This window comes from Athene cunicularia, assembly GCF_003259725.1.
Source record: "Athene cunicularia isolate RWA chromosome 3 unlocalized genomic scaffold, athCun1 chr3_part1, whole genome shotgun sequence".
Taxonomy (NCBI): domain Eukaryota; kingdom Metazoa; phylum Chordata; class Aves; order Strigiformes; family Strigidae; genus Athene; species Athene cunicularia.
The window spans coordinates 56,417,948-56,434,518 of NW_020799097.1; the positions used below are offsets into that span (position 1 = coordinate 56,417,948).

General features: G+C 40.2%; 1 protein-coding gene across 1 annotated transcript; it reads left to right on the top strand.

Moving 5' to 3' along the window:
• The first annotated feature begins 243 nt into the window (after positions 1-243).
• Positions 244-15,741, top strand: HSF2 (heat shock transcription factor 2). The gene is made up of 13 exons (XM_026845512.1): positions 244-263; positions 3,141-3,249; positions 3,455-3,582; positions 4,384-4,508; positions 6,566-6,641; positions 7,680-7,741; positions 7,854-7,938; positions 8,807-8,976; positions 10,242-10,511; positions 11,050-11,155; positions 13,693-13,746; positions 14,361-14,436; positions 14,791-15,741. Exons 2-13 carry the CDS (start codon positions 3,219-3,221, stop codon positions 15,078-15,080), a joined length of 1,473 nt encoding a protein of 490 aa, XP_026701313.1. The 5' UTR covers positions 244-263; positions 3,141-3,218; the 3' UTR covers positions 15,081-15,741.
• The last annotated feature ends 830 nt before the right edge of the window (positions 15,742-16,571 follow it).

Sequence of the window (16,571 nt, forward strand, 5' to 3'; positions counted from 1 at the left end):
GGCAGCTGCTGCCTCGGGTAGCGGCTCACCGGGTCTGGTGTCCTCCTGCTGGAACAGGCATCACCTGCCCACCCATCCCCCCTCCCCATCTCCGATGTGTGGCGGGGATGGATCAGGGGCACCTCTCTGGAGAAGGTCAAACTCGGTACCCGTCAGTAGCGAGGGGGATGGGGACGGACGGCGACGGGGACACACGTGAGCGTTGATCTGCTTCTGTTTATTCCAGTAACTGAAGTCCCTTTCCTCGGAACTGCAGGTTAAAGGTATAGAGGGGCCATGTGGATATACATCCACTTTGTTTTTTTTTTTAAAAAAAAAAAACACAACCTGGGTTGGATGTCCTTTCCTTTTGAATCATGTATGTTCAAATGGAGGCTGTTGTAGTCAATAATGAAGAAGCATTTTCAAAGCACAAAGTTTAGAAGTATTTTGAGGTATTGGAAGGTAGGAGGTAACCACCTTCTTACAGTGTAACGAAGGGCTGGTAAATTTGCTGCAGTGAGCATCCTTAACTCTTGTGATAAATGCTAAGCGTTTTTTATTAATAATAATTTTTCTCTTTTAGATGTTTTAAAAATGTATATTTTTAAATTCCTGTTCCCAAACTGTATCAACATCTTCAAGTGCGGTTGAGATGGCAGCTCTCAGCTGAGTTTTAAATGCTCAAGCAATGATCAACTGTCTCCTTAAACGTTTTACTGATAATGAATTAACAGAAACTTCAGCTAAAACTTCCTGAAGAAGGAAGCAGGTAGATTACAGCAGCTTTTCCTTCTATTTTAAAAATGTTTTTCTGGAAAAGGGTTGCTAATGGCTATAGGAAGATTCAGGTGTTCTTTAGCTTAAGAAGTGCCACCTTACACCTTTAATGGAGACTTTTGAAATTAATTGCTTATGCTTATCTCAAGTAATCACACCAAGGCTATTAGGTATTCTTGTATTATTTTCTTAATTAAAAATAAAGACTTAATTGTTTGAGATTCTGTAAGACTGTGGAAGGAAGGTCCACTAATCACAGTTGATGCTACTAGCATGCAGCACTTCTTGTGTGAGGGAAGGTATTTTGGGATCATTTGGTACACAAGTGATGACACCTATTAAAAACATGCTATGTCAATAATATGGAGTATAGGAGAGGAAGAGTACAGTTACTATAATATTTCACTTTCTTCATGTACAAATCCGTATTTGTGCTGGAGCACCTCCCTTATGAGGACAGGCTGAGAGGGATGGGGCTGTTCAGCCTGGAGAAGAGAAGGCTCCAGGGAGACCTTATAGTGGCCTTCCAGTACTTAAAGGGGGCTACAGGAAAGGGGGAGGGACTCAATCGGGGAGTGTAGGGATAGGATGAGGGTTAATGGTTTTAAACTGTAAAAGGGTAGATTCAGATTAGATGCAAGGAAGAAATTCTTTTCTGTGAGGGTGGTGAGACACTGGAACAGGTTTCCCAGAGAAGCTGTGGCTGCCTTCTCCCTGGAAGTGTTCAAGGCCAGGTTGGATGGGGCTTTGAGCAGCCTGGGCTAGTGGAAGGTGTCCCTGCCCCTGGCAGGGTGTTGGAACTAGGTGATCTTTAAGATCCTTTCCAACCCAAACCATTCGAAGAAGAACTTCAAGTTCTGTTTTGCGATATCCTTACACTGTAAGCATGATCATTATCTGAAACTGAACAGCCATATTTTCTCTCTCTGCATACATAGTGAAGCCATGGGTGGTATGTGTTGTCTGTGAAAACACGTACAAGGAGAAACAAATGAAGTACTTGAAAGATTGCTGTGTGCTGCAGTCAGTAACGCTAGGATTTGAAAACAGTATTTAGATACGTAGTAATGCTTCAGTGAGATCAAGTCAGGCCTTAACGTCTGTACAGCTTTGCTGTAAGCAACTGTCAGGGCAACAGGAACAAGTAGATGTGTTTCCCAGATTTTTCTGTGCTAGGCCTGAGCAATGTCAAAGTGTCAAGGAAGTGAGGTGCTGCATAAAAGCTGTCTGTTGGCATCACCGGTAATGCAGCTTGCTTGAGTCCCTTCAGCTGGTGAGTTTCATTAATGCATTGGCTAAAATGGCCTGCTCCTGCCCCTTCCTTTGCCTTTTCTTTCCCTTCTGCTGACTTGATTCTCAGCAGGAGGTGGGTAGGCATTAGTGGGAAGTTTTCATCTTCCTACCCTCCTCAGTCTTAAGATTCTAACTCAATCTTACGGTGAGCCATTTATAAATCCTGTTTCTGATGATCCTTGCTGGTTTGTCAGAAACAAGCTCTTTGGCAGGGTCTCATGGTTCTTCAAGCTTCTTGGAATCATAGAACTGCTGTCATTTGGGGGTAAGAAATAAATGTGACTTGCTGAAGTAAAGGGCTTGTAAGAAGATGCAGCATTACTGTTGACATTTGTTCAAGGTGCTAGGCTTCTCATTAAATACTGGGTGAGAGTACTTTGGATGTACAGACAAAACCTAAACCATTTTGAAGTAACTTAATTGGGGTTTTGCCAGTTACTTGTCCTTTAGTTAATGGAGCACAGTCATTGAAGAACAGAGATCTTAGCCTTCTACTTCAGTCAAAGGTTGTGGATGAAATAAGAAAATCAGTCCTCCCTCACAATTTGCACCCCAGGAGGAGGGGAACAGTGCCTTGGGAGGTTGGTTACCTTTTGGGTAACTCCAAAACCTAGTGGACACCCTCAGCTCTTTGACAGCTCCATCTGCTCTGCAAGTTCTATCAAGCTAACTGGGTTTTTATACTGGAAAGCAGAAGGGACTTTCAGCTGGTTGGTGGTGTTTTTTTCCGTGCACAGTCTCTTTGTTAGATTCCTTCCCAAGACTTTGAAGCTACTTACAAAATTGATAGTATTGTCCTGTAGTGAAACTGTGATAATTGTTGGTGAACAGTTCATTTCTTGAGGAAGCAGTGAATGACAATAGAGTTGTTCCCCTTCAGATATGGATAACGAGGAAGTATACTGATATCACTGTTGCTTTGCAACTGCAGGGTTTGTACACTTTCTGTTGTGGAAAACTGTAGCCAAGCAGATCAGTTACATACTGCATGCACAAAGGAAACATTCCTATCTGATGATTAATTATAAAAGCCCAGCGTGTTTTCTACAACAGTCTTTAAGTAGCCTAATGTGTCTCTCTTATTTTAGAATGGCCAGAGTTTCTTGGTGTTGGATGAACAGAGATTTGCAAAAGAGATTCTTCCCAAGTACTTCAAGCACAACAACATGGCAAGCTTTGTCAGACAGTTAAACATGTGTAAGTTCTCGGGTTTTTGCTTTCTAGCATAGTTCTAGATCTTGTAGGTGTTCAGTGATAGACAGTGGCCTTCGAACAGTGGCCTCTGTTCTCTGCAACTAGGGTACTGTCTCATCCTCAAAACTGATAATAGTTGGAACAGCATAGTTTGAATTTCTTAATACAAGTTTTGAGAGGTTTGGGGTTTTTTTTTCTTTTTTTACAGATGGCTTCCGTAAAGTTGTCCATGTTGATTCTGGGATTGTCAAACAGGAGCGAGATGGTCCAGTAGAGTTTCAGCACCCATATTTTAAGCAGGGCCGGGAAGACTTGTTGGACCACATTAAAAGGAAGGTTAGTGAAAACTCAATATGTGGAAAACCTGTGCAAGTACGTGTGAATGAACAGCAAAGTTCATGTCAACTTTAACTTTAGGATTGGGAGTGCAGATAAGTTTGGGGAAGCAAACTGTGCTGCTGTCATATATATCTTGACTTGTTTTAAGATATTTTGGGGGATTTGACTAAGTCTCCTTTATTTAACCTGCTTTGCTGTCATTATAGTAAGTTTCACCGGTGGTAAAAATGAGCAAGTTATGCAAATATGACATTTTGCAAATGGGTATTAGAAGTGCAGAGCATGCTTTGACTTTACCATCAGTAATGCAGCAATCTGCTTGTTTACGTAGCTTGTTTCAGAACAAGCTGTAAGCATTAAACTTTTCACCAAAGAGAACGGGGGCGAACCTATAAACAGGTTTGTTATGCTGCTATATGTGGTTCTAGAATATGCTCTGCTGTTAACTGTGAGTCAGGTGAATATATATACCGAACAGAAATACAGCAAGTTAAACTGTGGAGAGAGGGATATACTTACTAACATTGGGTTACTGTGAAGCAGTTAGGAAGTAGAGCACTTAAGAGAATGCCTGAAGAATCCAGATGTACACAAATGTAACAACTAAAGCTAATGTGGTGACAGCTGTAAGAATAAATTTCAGTGTGTTTCTGTATTTGTTTTATTTGATGCTTGGTTTATTATTAACTTAGATGCAGTTTATGAATGCTAGAAGAAAATATACTTGATCACCGAAAGAAAATAATAGTTAACAATTAGTGAAAAAAGGTGTTGTTTCTGGATTCTAATCTTTTAAAGGTTTCTTCTTCGAGACCTGAAGAAAACAAGATACGTCAGGAAGATATCTCCAAAATAATTAGTAGTGCTCAAAAGGTGCAAATTAAACAAGAGACTATTGAATCTCGATTGTCTGCTTTGAAGAGGTAAGTTGCTCCATCAGCAGCTGATCCCTAAACTTGGGTAGTTCTGCTCATTACATAGGAGGGGAGTTGGAACTAGGGGATCTTTAAGGTCCCTTCCAACCTGAACCATTCTATGATAATACATAGCAGACAAAGACTTAATTTTAGGTGTTTCTTGATTTCTTACTGCTTTAGGAAAATAAATTTCAGTATAAGAATTGCATTAAAAATTGAATATTCTGATATGGCTAAAAGTAATAGGGAATGTTGGTGTTTGAAGAACGGTCTAGTAGTGGGTAGTTAAATAACACATTTAATAACAGCTCAATGAGAGTTAATACCTATGAAAATGTGTTTAGAAATCTACTTTGGAAATTCATTAGTTACCTCAGTGGCAGAGGTGCAGAATATAAAATCCAAATATAAATAGAGTATTTTTAGAATTACTTTATTACCTATTTAGTAATTGCAGTTTGTTTTAACAGTGAGAGGAGATGTGTGTCATGAATTGCTCAACCCTTTAGACTATGTAGATACAGGATATGATATATGAACACAAACTCATGTACTGTAAGTCACAGCACCTCAACAGTAACTATGTCTCAGGACTCCTTAACGTGCATTAAGAACATAAATGATTGTGTACCTCTGTGCCAGAGGTCACTGATTAGTTCAAGTTTTAAGAAGTAAACGCTGTCATTTCTAGTTTTCAGTCCTAATTGTTTGAGTGGTAGAATATTAGGCCACAAACTTACTTTGTCTAGGAAAAGCCTTTATTAGAATCTGATCAGTCTAGAGTAACAATGTTCATATTCATCCTTTCCAAATCATGGACGAATTTAGGGTGGAAGAAACCTCAGAAGGCTGTCAGGTCCAAACCCCTGCCCAGAGCAGGGCTGACTTTGACTGAAATGACTTCCAGTTGCTAATGACCTGCGAATTGTGGAGGTGAAAAGATAGAATGGTTCCGTTCATCTTTGGCATCCATATTGTTGACCCATGAGTTTAAACTTACTGAAGTAGAAACTGTAGCTAAATCAGAAGACCTAGTCCTACAAAGCATGTTAATAAAGGTAGTGAGGAAATAGAGGAACTTCAGAATCCCTGACCTTAGTTGTTAAATTTGTCATGGAACTGTGGTCTGAAATTGTACCTTGGACATAGGTCAGTTTGAGGAGTGAGTAATAAGGTGGTTCTCCTTTTTTGGCTGTGTTGAAAACTACACTGCAAAAGAGAGAAGGGCTGTATGTTGTCTTTCCTTATTAGTTGAAGCTTTCAGTAGTCATTATCTACCTCCTTAATATGCTTTATGCTGTTGGAAGCAGCGAGGATCATGGATAAAATAGCAAGGTACACTTTACAGCAGTTCTTATGCTGTCTCCATAACTGGACTCCCGTGAGTACTGGAACAACCAAGGTTTGTAAAATGGCAGTGTTTCATGAAAACAGCTGTCTCTGCTGTGCTCCTGTTATTTTTTAGCAGCTAACGTGTCCATTTACTGGAGCTAGTAGAAGCAACTGTTAGGATGACCTACAGCTGCATGTGTCAATTTGAGAGCTTGTTCTATGAAGATGCTTTCAAGGTGGATCTTCTGTTGCTGACAGGTGGCTTGTGTCTAGCAAGATGTGAGTGAAGGAAGACAAACAGGCTTGAAATAGATGAAGAACTCTTTTGAACCAGTTGGATGCTTGATTTTTTTTATTTGCTTGTTTTTGTTTATTTAATTCCTTAGGATTTAATTACTACAAAGAAGTGGAAAAGATAACTTTGTTTTGGGAAAGGAAACAAAATAGTTAATTTTTAAATGCTGGATGTGTGTGTAATAATTATTGCCAAATCTGGTAAATTTTTTTTGTTGAAAGGGGCTGGAAATTCTCTGTGGGCTATTTGTTGTGTTTGGGTCTCCATTTTGTAATTATTTGCTAAGGCTGCTCACTGTGTGACACCACCACCACCCCCCGATCTAAAAGCGCATTTCAGAGAGCTTTAATGAAGCCAGCTAATCTTTAACAAAAAAATAATAATGTAAATATTTTAAAACATAGTTTTAGTTTGACTTCTAAATCATTGTTTTCAGAGAGAATGAATCCCTTTGGAGGGAAGTGGCAGAACTGAGAGCCAAACACTTGCAACAACAGCAAGTTATTCGGAAGGTAAAGCTTCATTCAGGTCATATGTGGATGAATGAGTGAGTGCCGCTGAACTAGGAATACTGTGCCACATGTTATCTTGCCTTGCCCTCTGTTTTGTTTTGTAGTGTGAAATGTCTCTTTAATAGAAAAAAAAAAAACAAAAACAGGGTGGTGTATAGTGAACAAATCTTTGTGAAACAAACGTTCAGTATATTTCATGGCATAAGCAGAAGTTAAGGCCAAACTCTTGTAAACGTTTTCAAGTAAGAGGTTCAAGAGTATCACATCATTCATTAAAGTACCCTTAAAATGGTCTTTTTATTACTTCAGGAATTGGATGGCTTATATTCTATACTGATAATATATTAGTTTAGTTTAACAGTTAGATTTATTATCCACCAAAACTGATGTAAATGAAAGATTTTACAGATATTTTTTTTTTACGTATCAGACATAGCATCACTGAAAACAGCCTTGTGGCAGAGACTGTTACTGATTTTATTTTTTTTTCAGTTTGTTCAAGCCAGATGTATACATTTAATCCTTAAATTTAAGATGTAAGGGAAGAAAATCTTAACATTTCAAAAAGAAAGGCAGTTGATGAATACTGTTATGTGTACATAGAACTTTTTTCTGAATCTGTCAAAAACTCCTTTTACCAGAACCAGTATTTACAGATACAGGTTTACATATACAGTCAACATCCCTGTGTGCCTTCTGTCGTTGCTTATTAGAATCCTTCTAATAGTTTGAGTTACTGATGTTTTTCTGTGTGCTGTAGGATGTAGTGTTGTAAAAGTCTGCTCTTGCTGCTGCATGAAAAGCCTTTCTCAAACAGCTGAATAACTATTCTTTTTAAATGTCAACAAGTGGTGTTTTCTATTCTACCACGATTTTTAACTTTTCTGAACAGTTCTATATGAAAGTAACTACACAAAATAAGTGTTCTGCTGCTCATGTATAGATTTTATTCTTGAAGTCTTCTGCTGTAAGATATGTTGGTACTCTTGAAACCATTACAGAGTAAAGCAACTAACAATAGTGTTCTTTTCCTTACAGATTGTACAATTTATTGTTACCTTGGTGCAGAATAACCAACTAGTGAGCCTAAAACGCAAGAGGTAAATATGGTCTTGAAAACTTGCTGTCTTGTCAATATACTGTCATGTTTCATCAACTAAAACCAAAGAACTAGTTTTAAGATGACATTCTTCCTTTACTCTTCTGATTCAGGCCTCTACTTCTGAACACGAATGGGCCTACCAAGTCAAATGTATTTCAACATATTGTGAAAGAACCAGCTGAAAGTAACCACCATGTAAGTTTTCTTTTGTGCATACTCTGTGTTATGATGAAGGAAGGACAGGAGCGGGGCAGACAGATCAAGTAGCTTGTCTTATGAGGAATAAAACAGTGATGTACTGAGAACTATCAACTTTCAGAAGTGACATGCCATGTTGTGTTTCCTTCAGAAGACAAGTGTGTTGATAATCATCATTAACTTATCAATATAAGCATGTATAACTGTGTATTAAATACAGCTTGTGATCCCACTGAAAACAGTTTGCCTTGAATAGCCGTGCTGTTAGAAATAGCATATGTGTGTTGTGTTATCTCTGGGAGTTAGGTGCCCCTGGCCCTACACAGGGTCAAGGATCCAGCAAGTTGCTCTGCAAGGCAGTATCCAAGCCAGCAAAATCATGTCAAGTTCCTGTGCCATTTGAACGTGTCATGACACTGAAAGTTATTTTCTTCTGTCCGAATAATGGTTGGTGGGGAAATCATTAGAATGAGTGCTGTAGCATGGTACTAGAATTAATAGCTTTATAACAAAGTGCTATTTAAAGGGCAGTCGTTGTTTTAATATTTTTAGTTCTTGTGTAGTCCTGTTGTCGCAGCTTTTTTGTTGCTTTTGCTGACAGTGCTAGTATATTTTTATTTCTATGCCTGTAGTATTTGCCAGACTTTTTTTTTTTTTCTGTAGCCAGTATTCTCCAGCTTGTTCATTTATTTGTATGTTTTTTTCTCTTAAATGTAGATCTTTACAATCAACTTGTAATCTCTGAGGTGTAGGAAAGCTCTTACACCTCTTCAGAATCGAAGCATTGTAGAATACAGTGATAATTGTCAGAATGGTGAAGCTTATTGTCCCTCTGTCCCCTGTCTCTTTTAAAAATAATTCTCAGGTACCTCTCAACAGAAATGAGGGCTTAAAACAAAGGGAACAGATTTCAGATGACATCATTATTTATGATGTCACTGGACATGTGGGTGATGAAGAAAATCCCATGGGTGATGAAGAAAATCTTCCCATTACACCAGAAGCAAATGAAGATATCACTTCAGATTCTTCCAAGTAAGAAGTCTCTAGAAGTCTATGTAGATAATTGGCTTCCAGTGTATGCAATAATTCAGATGTCTTAGATAATTATTTTTTTAATGAAGTGATGAGAATTATTCAGTACTTCACATATAGGAGCTTTCATCTGTGAATTCACATTAGGTTCCAATTTATTGACCTCCAAAATAGTTAATTGGCTGTTGGAGTTTTAATATGCTGAGGATAGAAAGTAGTGGGAAGCAATCTGTGTTATTGCACTCCTGTTAAATATATTACTTGTCCAAAGACAGAGTAAGTGATGTCATCTTACTTTTGGTTATGAATACAGACAGGAATGACTTCCCTTGCTTTTACAGATTTTTACAGAGAATGATTTGCATGTGCTGTTTGTCAAGTGTTGGTGTGGTCTTTGAATTTTATCAAGCCAGTTAATTTCAGGAGTTTTTTTCAGTCCCAAGTGTTTTGTGACTGTGTTCCTTCCTGTCTGTACTTAGCACTATAAAAGTAATTAATCCTTCAGCTGTGATCAGTTGAAACTTGGTCCAGGGATTGCGATGCAGCTCTATTCCTGAGTTGCACTGTATTGATAGGGCCTGTATTATGCCTCAAGGAATAAAACTTAAGATATTTCTAGCTTGGTACTTGAACTGTTCTTGTTCAGCTGATGTCTGGAAATACGTTCCCTGATAGAAAAGCTTCCTGAAGATAAGGCTATGATAGAGAAACAGCACGACTGCCCTATATAAGGGTTAAGAAAACCAGAACAGGGAGGAAGGCAAATTATTTGAGACTCTTTCTTGGTTTTTAGATTGCTTTCCTGGTATACATAACAAGGCTAATTAAATACAATACTGTTGACTGAGATTCTTTGTTATGCATGTTCCAGAGTTGATTCTGTTCAACAGGAAAGATGCGAAATATGTATTGTCTATCAGGTTTGCTGGCCTCATATGCTTTGGTCCACTTGGTACATACTTTACATTTATATGCAAGCTTATAGCTGTTCTAATGCAAAAAATATCAGTGTTCTGGTATCTTTTTAGTAGTTATTGTGGTCTAGCACAACAGTGTCTGTTAGCTGAGCTACAATTAACTGTATTGATTGTTACAGCACCATATCAATGGAAAATAGTATCTTGCTGTGTTTCATATTAAAAAGCAGTAGGAAACTTTATGTCTTTGTAGTAGCTTAACTAAAATAAGAAGTAACTAAATCTGTGGAATAGTATCAATTTAAGTAAGTGTATGAAATGCTTTAATTCATTTGTCTCATATTACAGCTGTAGTCATTCTCCTGATATTGTAATTGTGGAAGATGATAATGAAGAGGAATATGCCCCCGTAATTCAAGGGGATAAAAGCACGGAATCAGTTGCTGTCCCACCTCATGATCCCCTCAGCCCCGTCAGTGACAGTACAAACCCACTCATGTCAAGTGCTGTACAGCTGAATAACCAGTCAACTTTAACTGCAGAAGATCCGGTCTCAATGATGGATTCCATACTCAATGAAAATGGAGTAATTTCACAGAATATAAATCTTCTTGGAAAGTGAGTAGCCTGGTCTTTTGTTTTTTCAAGTATTAGAACTGATTGTTTGAACTAAAAAGAACTAAATAGTAGGGTCTATTGAGAATTCTGAATGTACAGGTCACCTTTTAAGTATTTTAAGACAGGACCTCTTATTTTCTTCATGAAGCGAGTGAGTTGGGGTGTATAACCTGACAGCATAATGTTGTGGGTATCGTTGTTTAAACTGTCAGGATTTCCCTGTGTAGCTCTTGCAGGCAGATGGGACGCATTAGGGCTACCTGGATGCAAGAACTGCATCTCTACTGATGTCATGTCATAGTGTTATGTTGATGTAATACCTATTTTGGAGCACCTGTCTGCTTTACTTTACTTAGTCTCCTCTAAAGATGCTAAAAGTTTTTTTTTTTTTACAGAGGTTGTTTCTAATGAAAAACAGCTCGTTCTAGTTCTGGTGAAGATTTTTAAATGCATGTAGTACATCTGTGTAAAGATTTATTGTGGATTTCTAATCCTTTTGTTCAAGTATACAGCAGTAAAATACTGTTTGTCTCTCTAGAGTTGAACTTCTGGATTATCTTGACAGTATCGACTGCAGTTTAGAGGACTTCCAAGCTATGTTATCAGGACGACAGTTCAGCATAGATCCAGATCTCCTCGTTGATGTAATTTTCACTGTTTATTTTAAGTATTTTGGTAATACACTACACAAAATATTTGTATGGCTTGTTACCCTTTAAAATAGATTTAAAACACAACAGATTTTTGTTTCTTTCCTTTAAAAAGGGAAAGTTATAAATCTTTGCAAATATGTATATCATAGAATCACAGAATGGTTTGGGTTGGAAGGGACCTTAAAGATCATCAGTTCCAACCCCCCTGCCATGGGCAGGGACACCTTCCACTAGACCAGGCTGCTCAAAGCCCCGTGCAACCTGGCCTTGAGCATGTCCATGGAGGGACAGCCACAACTTATCTGGGCAACCTATTCCAGTGTCTCATCACCCTCACAGAAAATAATTTCTTCCTTACATCTAATCTGAATCTACCCTCTTGCAGTTTAAAACTGTTATCCCTCATCCTATCACTACACCCATTGATAGAGAGTCCCCTCTCCATCTTTCCTGTGGGCCCTCTTTAGGTACTGGAAGGCTGCTGTAAGGTCTCCCCCGGAGCCTTCTCCAGGCTGAACACCCCCAGCTCTCTCAGCCTGTCCTCATAAGGGAGGTGCTCCAGCCCCCTGATCATCTTTGTGGCCTCTTCTGGACCTGCTCAAGCAGGTCCATGTCCTTCTTGTGTTGGGGGCCCTGGAACTGGACACAGGATTCCAGGTGAGGTCTCAGCAGAGCAGAGATGGGGAGAATCACCTCCCTTGATCTGCTGGCCACACTTGTCTGGATACAGCCCAGGACACAGTTGGCTTTCTGAGCTGCACGCACACATTGCTGGCTTACAGTCAGTTTTCCATCCACTAATACCACCAAGTCCTTCTCCCCAGGGCTGCTCTCAATTCACTCACTGCCCAGCCTGTATTTGTGTTTGGGATTACCTCCACCCATGTGCAGGACCCTGCACTTGGACTTGTTGACCTTCATGAGGTTTGCACAGGCCCACATCTCCAGCCTGTCCAGGTCCCTCTGGATGGCATCTCCCTTCCCTCCAGCATGTCGACCGCACCACACAGCTTGGTGTCATCGGCAGACTTACTGAAGGTGCACTCAATCCACCGTCCATGTTGCTGACAAAGATGTTAAACAGTACCAATCCCAGCACTGTCCCTTGAGGAGCACCAGTTTCTGGGGCACTGGTATAATTCTTGGTGCTATGCCACTGCTCAAGCAAATGCTTAAGTTTTTGACTGAAGAATAGCTTTCTTAATGAGATAATGCTTACATTTGTTGCTATGTAAACTCAAAACACCAATTAGATTAATACTGTTGCTTTGAAATAGCCCAGTACATCATCTGTGGTCTTCTCAATGGGTTAAAAAGGCTCACTCTTGGCATTTATTTTAAAAGCTTTTCTAACATTTCAGGTTATTTTTTAGGAGTATGTGTATGTTCCCAGTTTCTCTTCAGATGTTTGTTAAGTGGAATGGTCTGGGTTGGAAGGGATCTGTGCTTATCATCTAGTCCAGCCCCCTTGCTCAAGGGAGGGCCAACTTGAAATTTAGATCATGTTGCTCAGGACTTCGTTGACTCAAATTCTGAAATCTCTGAAGATGGGAGATTCTGCAGCCTCTCAGGTGCCTGTTCCAGTGCTTGACTCTTTCTGAAGAATTTACTTCAGTCAGTCACAATGTCGCCTGCTGCACCTTGTAGTTCTTGTCTCTTGTCATTTGTCCACCTCTGGAGTTTGTCTCCTCCGTAACCACCTCTTCAGAAGCAGTGGAAGAGTGCAGTTATCCCCTGTTGTCTGCCTTCTGCAGACAAGATCAGCCAGGCTCCCTCAGCCTCTCATGGCCTAAGTCCCCAAACACCTGTGGCCCTCTGGACACCCTCATACTGGGAGGCCTAAAACTGGACGCTCTTCCCCACGTGGCCTCAGGTGCTGTGCAGAGAGAAATTACTGTTCCCACTGACCTCCTGGCTGTGCTCTGCCTGTCCCAGAGTGTGCTGCCCTGGAGCAGAGCTCTGCTGCTGGCTCATGGGAGGGTGTTGCCTATCATGACCCTCCGAGGAACTGCTTCCTGTCTCTCTGTTCCTCACCTGGGCCAGTGCATGAGGTTATCATATCCTAAGTGCATCCAGCTGTTGAACCAGACCTGTTGGCTCCTTTTTTGCCTTGCTGAAATCCCTCTTAGCAGCAGCTCTGCTCTCCCACATACTTATGACTCCTTCCAGTTTGGTGTCACTTGCAAATTTGATCAGGATGTGTTCTTCCTTTTTGTACACAGGCTTCTCCATGCAGCAACAAAAGCAGGGATCTATGTTTAAAGACTGCAGTAAACTGTGTTAGTCTAAGTTAGATGTTAATGCAGTTGTTTCCTTTGTGACTGAGGTTCATGGAATTCCAAACCATTATGCTCCAAAGCTAGTTTGTCTTTGCAAAAGTGATAACTACCTGTAAATAAACTCTAATCCTGATGGAGGGTGAAAACATTAAATATAGGGATTATTCTCACACAGGCAGATGTGATGGTCTTGTATTCTTACTAGCAACATTGATATACCTAAAACTTGATGTGTTTTGTCTTACTCAGCTTTTTACAAGCTCCGTGCAGATGAATCCCACAGATCATATCACTAATGCCAAAGTAAGTTTTAAATCCATTGCTCAATGTACACACTAGTGAGAGATGCAAACATCATTCATCTTTTATTTCCTTTACTGGTATAATAGCACTTTTTTCATGCTCTGGCTCTGAAGGCTTTCCATGAGAGTAGGAAGGTGGCAGCTGAATTCATCCTGTTTGTTAGGTTTTATGCAGAAAAGGGAAAAGCACACTAATTAATGTCCTTTAAAACTCACACTACCATGAGGCCAGTATCTGTATATTGTACCAGGCTCTTGACTTTTGTATCCCCTAAGATTTTAGCACTTGCAAACATGGTACATACTTTGTCAGAATGGTTGCATCTGTATTGTCTGGTGGGAAAATAAACACAAGAATAAGCAGCAGAGTGAAGATCTAGCTCTTTGGATTTGTTGTCTTCATTTATGGGCATTAGTTTTGGTTCTTGCTTGAGTCAGCCTGTGTTACATTTCACACTTTCTCAGCCAGGGTCTGTTAGTGTGTGGGTAGCTGATACCACTGCATCCCTTCAGAAAGAAGAACTTAATTTTTTTTAATAGTTGGGTCAGCTGTGTGTTCTAGTGACATTGGAAAAGGCTCTAAGTGTGTGTTGAAGATTTTGCTTTTGTTTCCAGGTGGAGACAAAGGGAATAGAAATCACCAAGAATAATGCTGGTCCTGCAGCTTCACAAGTTTCCAAGCCTAAATTAGGTGAGTTGCAGTGTTTTGCTGAAGAAGCATTGTTCTGAAAACCATCTTATTTGCTTTTTGCCTGGTTTTGTGTCATGCTGATAAGCAAATAACCAAAACAAAATACTTCACTGTATTTGCTTTTTGTTTTTGGCACTGTACCAGGTGCAGAGATACTGATCTTTTTGCAGGAGCATCTGAACAAATAAATGTTATGCATGAGTATAACAATTCTTTAATCACTCACTTAAACATCTATACTGGTTTTTATTGATTATTCTTTAAATAAATTCTGGGGGTTGGATTTTGTTTTTTCCTTCTGCATGTAGAAAGGCCTGTGAACTGATCACAGTTTGGGCATTTCTTTTCCCTTAGATAAGCAGCTCATACAATACACAGCGTTTCCACTCCTTGCATTCCTCGATGGGAACCCGGGCTCTGCTGTGGAGAGTGGGAGCTGGGCGGCTGAAACTCCTTCGGCTGTTGACAAATCCCTGGAAGCGGACGAGCTCCTGGAAAGCAGCCTAGATCCCGAGCCCACCCAAAGCAAACTGGTGCGGCTGGAGCCGCTGACGGAGGCAGAAGCCAGCGAAGCAACGCTCTTCTATCTATGTGAACTTGCCCCGGCGCCCATGGACGCAGACATGCCCTTCTTGGATAACTGATGTCTTGGGGACTCTGTATATAGTCATGAAGAGGAACTATTTATTTAGAATATTGTTTGGTATATGAGTCTTTTGTAAATCACTGTTTTATGTAACCAGATAATGTGGAATCTAAAATACCTTTCCTGTGTTACTTCTTCCAAGCAGTTGTTTAGGGATGTGGTTAGACAGGCTGTTAGGCACAGCTGGCACTACCACATCAGACTGTTACTGTCCTGCTGCCGGGTACTTGGTATGACATGTATCGCTGAAGGGCCCAGCTAACTGAACACTTGTCAACAGTAAGCTTTGATTTTATGATTTCTTATACTTCTGGTCTTACATATGATGACGTAAACTAGTAGTGTACGGTTAGGGAGCACTGACTTTCTGTATCTTAGGTTTTCTATTTTTTACAATGTTTTATTTAACAAACATGAGGCTTTTTTTGGGGTGGGGGGGACCAGGACCTGATGTAGGCTTTTTTTTTCCCTGCTTGAACTGGGAACAAAGTGCCTGTACCTTGCTCAATCTTGGTTCTGCCTTACTTTCACTTCAGTGGAAGTGCTCACACATAGCACAAACTGGGGAAAAGTTCTTTACAGCCACCAGGCCCCTCAACTGCATGAGTGCTTTTAACTTGGACCATCTACTCTGAGAAAATAAATGTTACTTAAGTGTGACACTTGTTAAGAGTTGTCTCTTGTTGTGTGTGCCAGCTGGTGTTTTTTCATGCCCTAGTAGCTGTGCAAGGAGATAGGTTGGTCTGCTTCCAGGCATGGTTGGTGGAAAAGAGTTTAATCTTATCTCCAAACTTCAAAGTTTACCTATAAGCCTCCAAAACGGGTGGCTAATGCAGCAAACTGTGTACTGCTGAGGCAAAACACAATGTTTTCTTAATAAAAAGTGTGGCAGAGCCCTGTAGCTTTCCTTCCCCTGAAGAGCTCTACCCCCTACTCAGTGTTTTCATTGTTCTTTTACCAAAGTCCTGCATTTACTCATGTGAACTCAACTGTTGTTGTAGCACACAGTTGAATGCCAGGGGGGTCACTGCAACACTTGGCCAAGATGCAGTTGACACCTTTAACTTCAATTATCTCACCCCAGGCTCCTGATGTAATATAAACAGTACGTTAAACCGTAACTGAAAAGTTTTCTTCCCTCTCTGCTCTCAAAGCTGTAGACAGTTTTGAGAAGCTCCACTGTGGAAGATGCTCCAATGAAGGGATAAACTGGGTTTTAGTAACTTCATATATGCAACAGGAAAAACACCTTCCACAACTGGCACTGCATTTAAGGCTTCCTTTTTTTTATAAAAAAAAAGTAGTAGTCTAGCCCCTCCCATAAGCAGCTGAATCCAGACACAGGGGACAGACATCTTCCTAATTCAGTTCCAGGCCTCAGGCACTGATGCATTAAAGCTGGCATTCAAGTGTCTTAACCAAACATTCTCATAGGATGCACAACAGCAGTCACTGCAGCAGTTACCTGGGTGAAGCATGTTTGTGTTTT

Bases quoted from the DNA above. Each gene is read 5' to 3' on its own strand.
- HSF2 (XM_026845512.1), top strand. From the start codon at position 3,219: ATGGCAAGCTTTGTCAGACAGTTAAACATGT. The intron at 3,250-3,454 runs GTAAGTTCTCGG...CTTTTTTTACAG, and splicing joins TGTCAGACAGTTAAACATGT to ATGGCTTCCGTAAAGTTGTC. The intron at 4,509-6,565 runs GTAAGTTGCTCC...CATTGTTTTCAG, and splicing joins CGATTGTCTGCTTTGAAGAG to AGAGAATGAATCCCTTTGGA.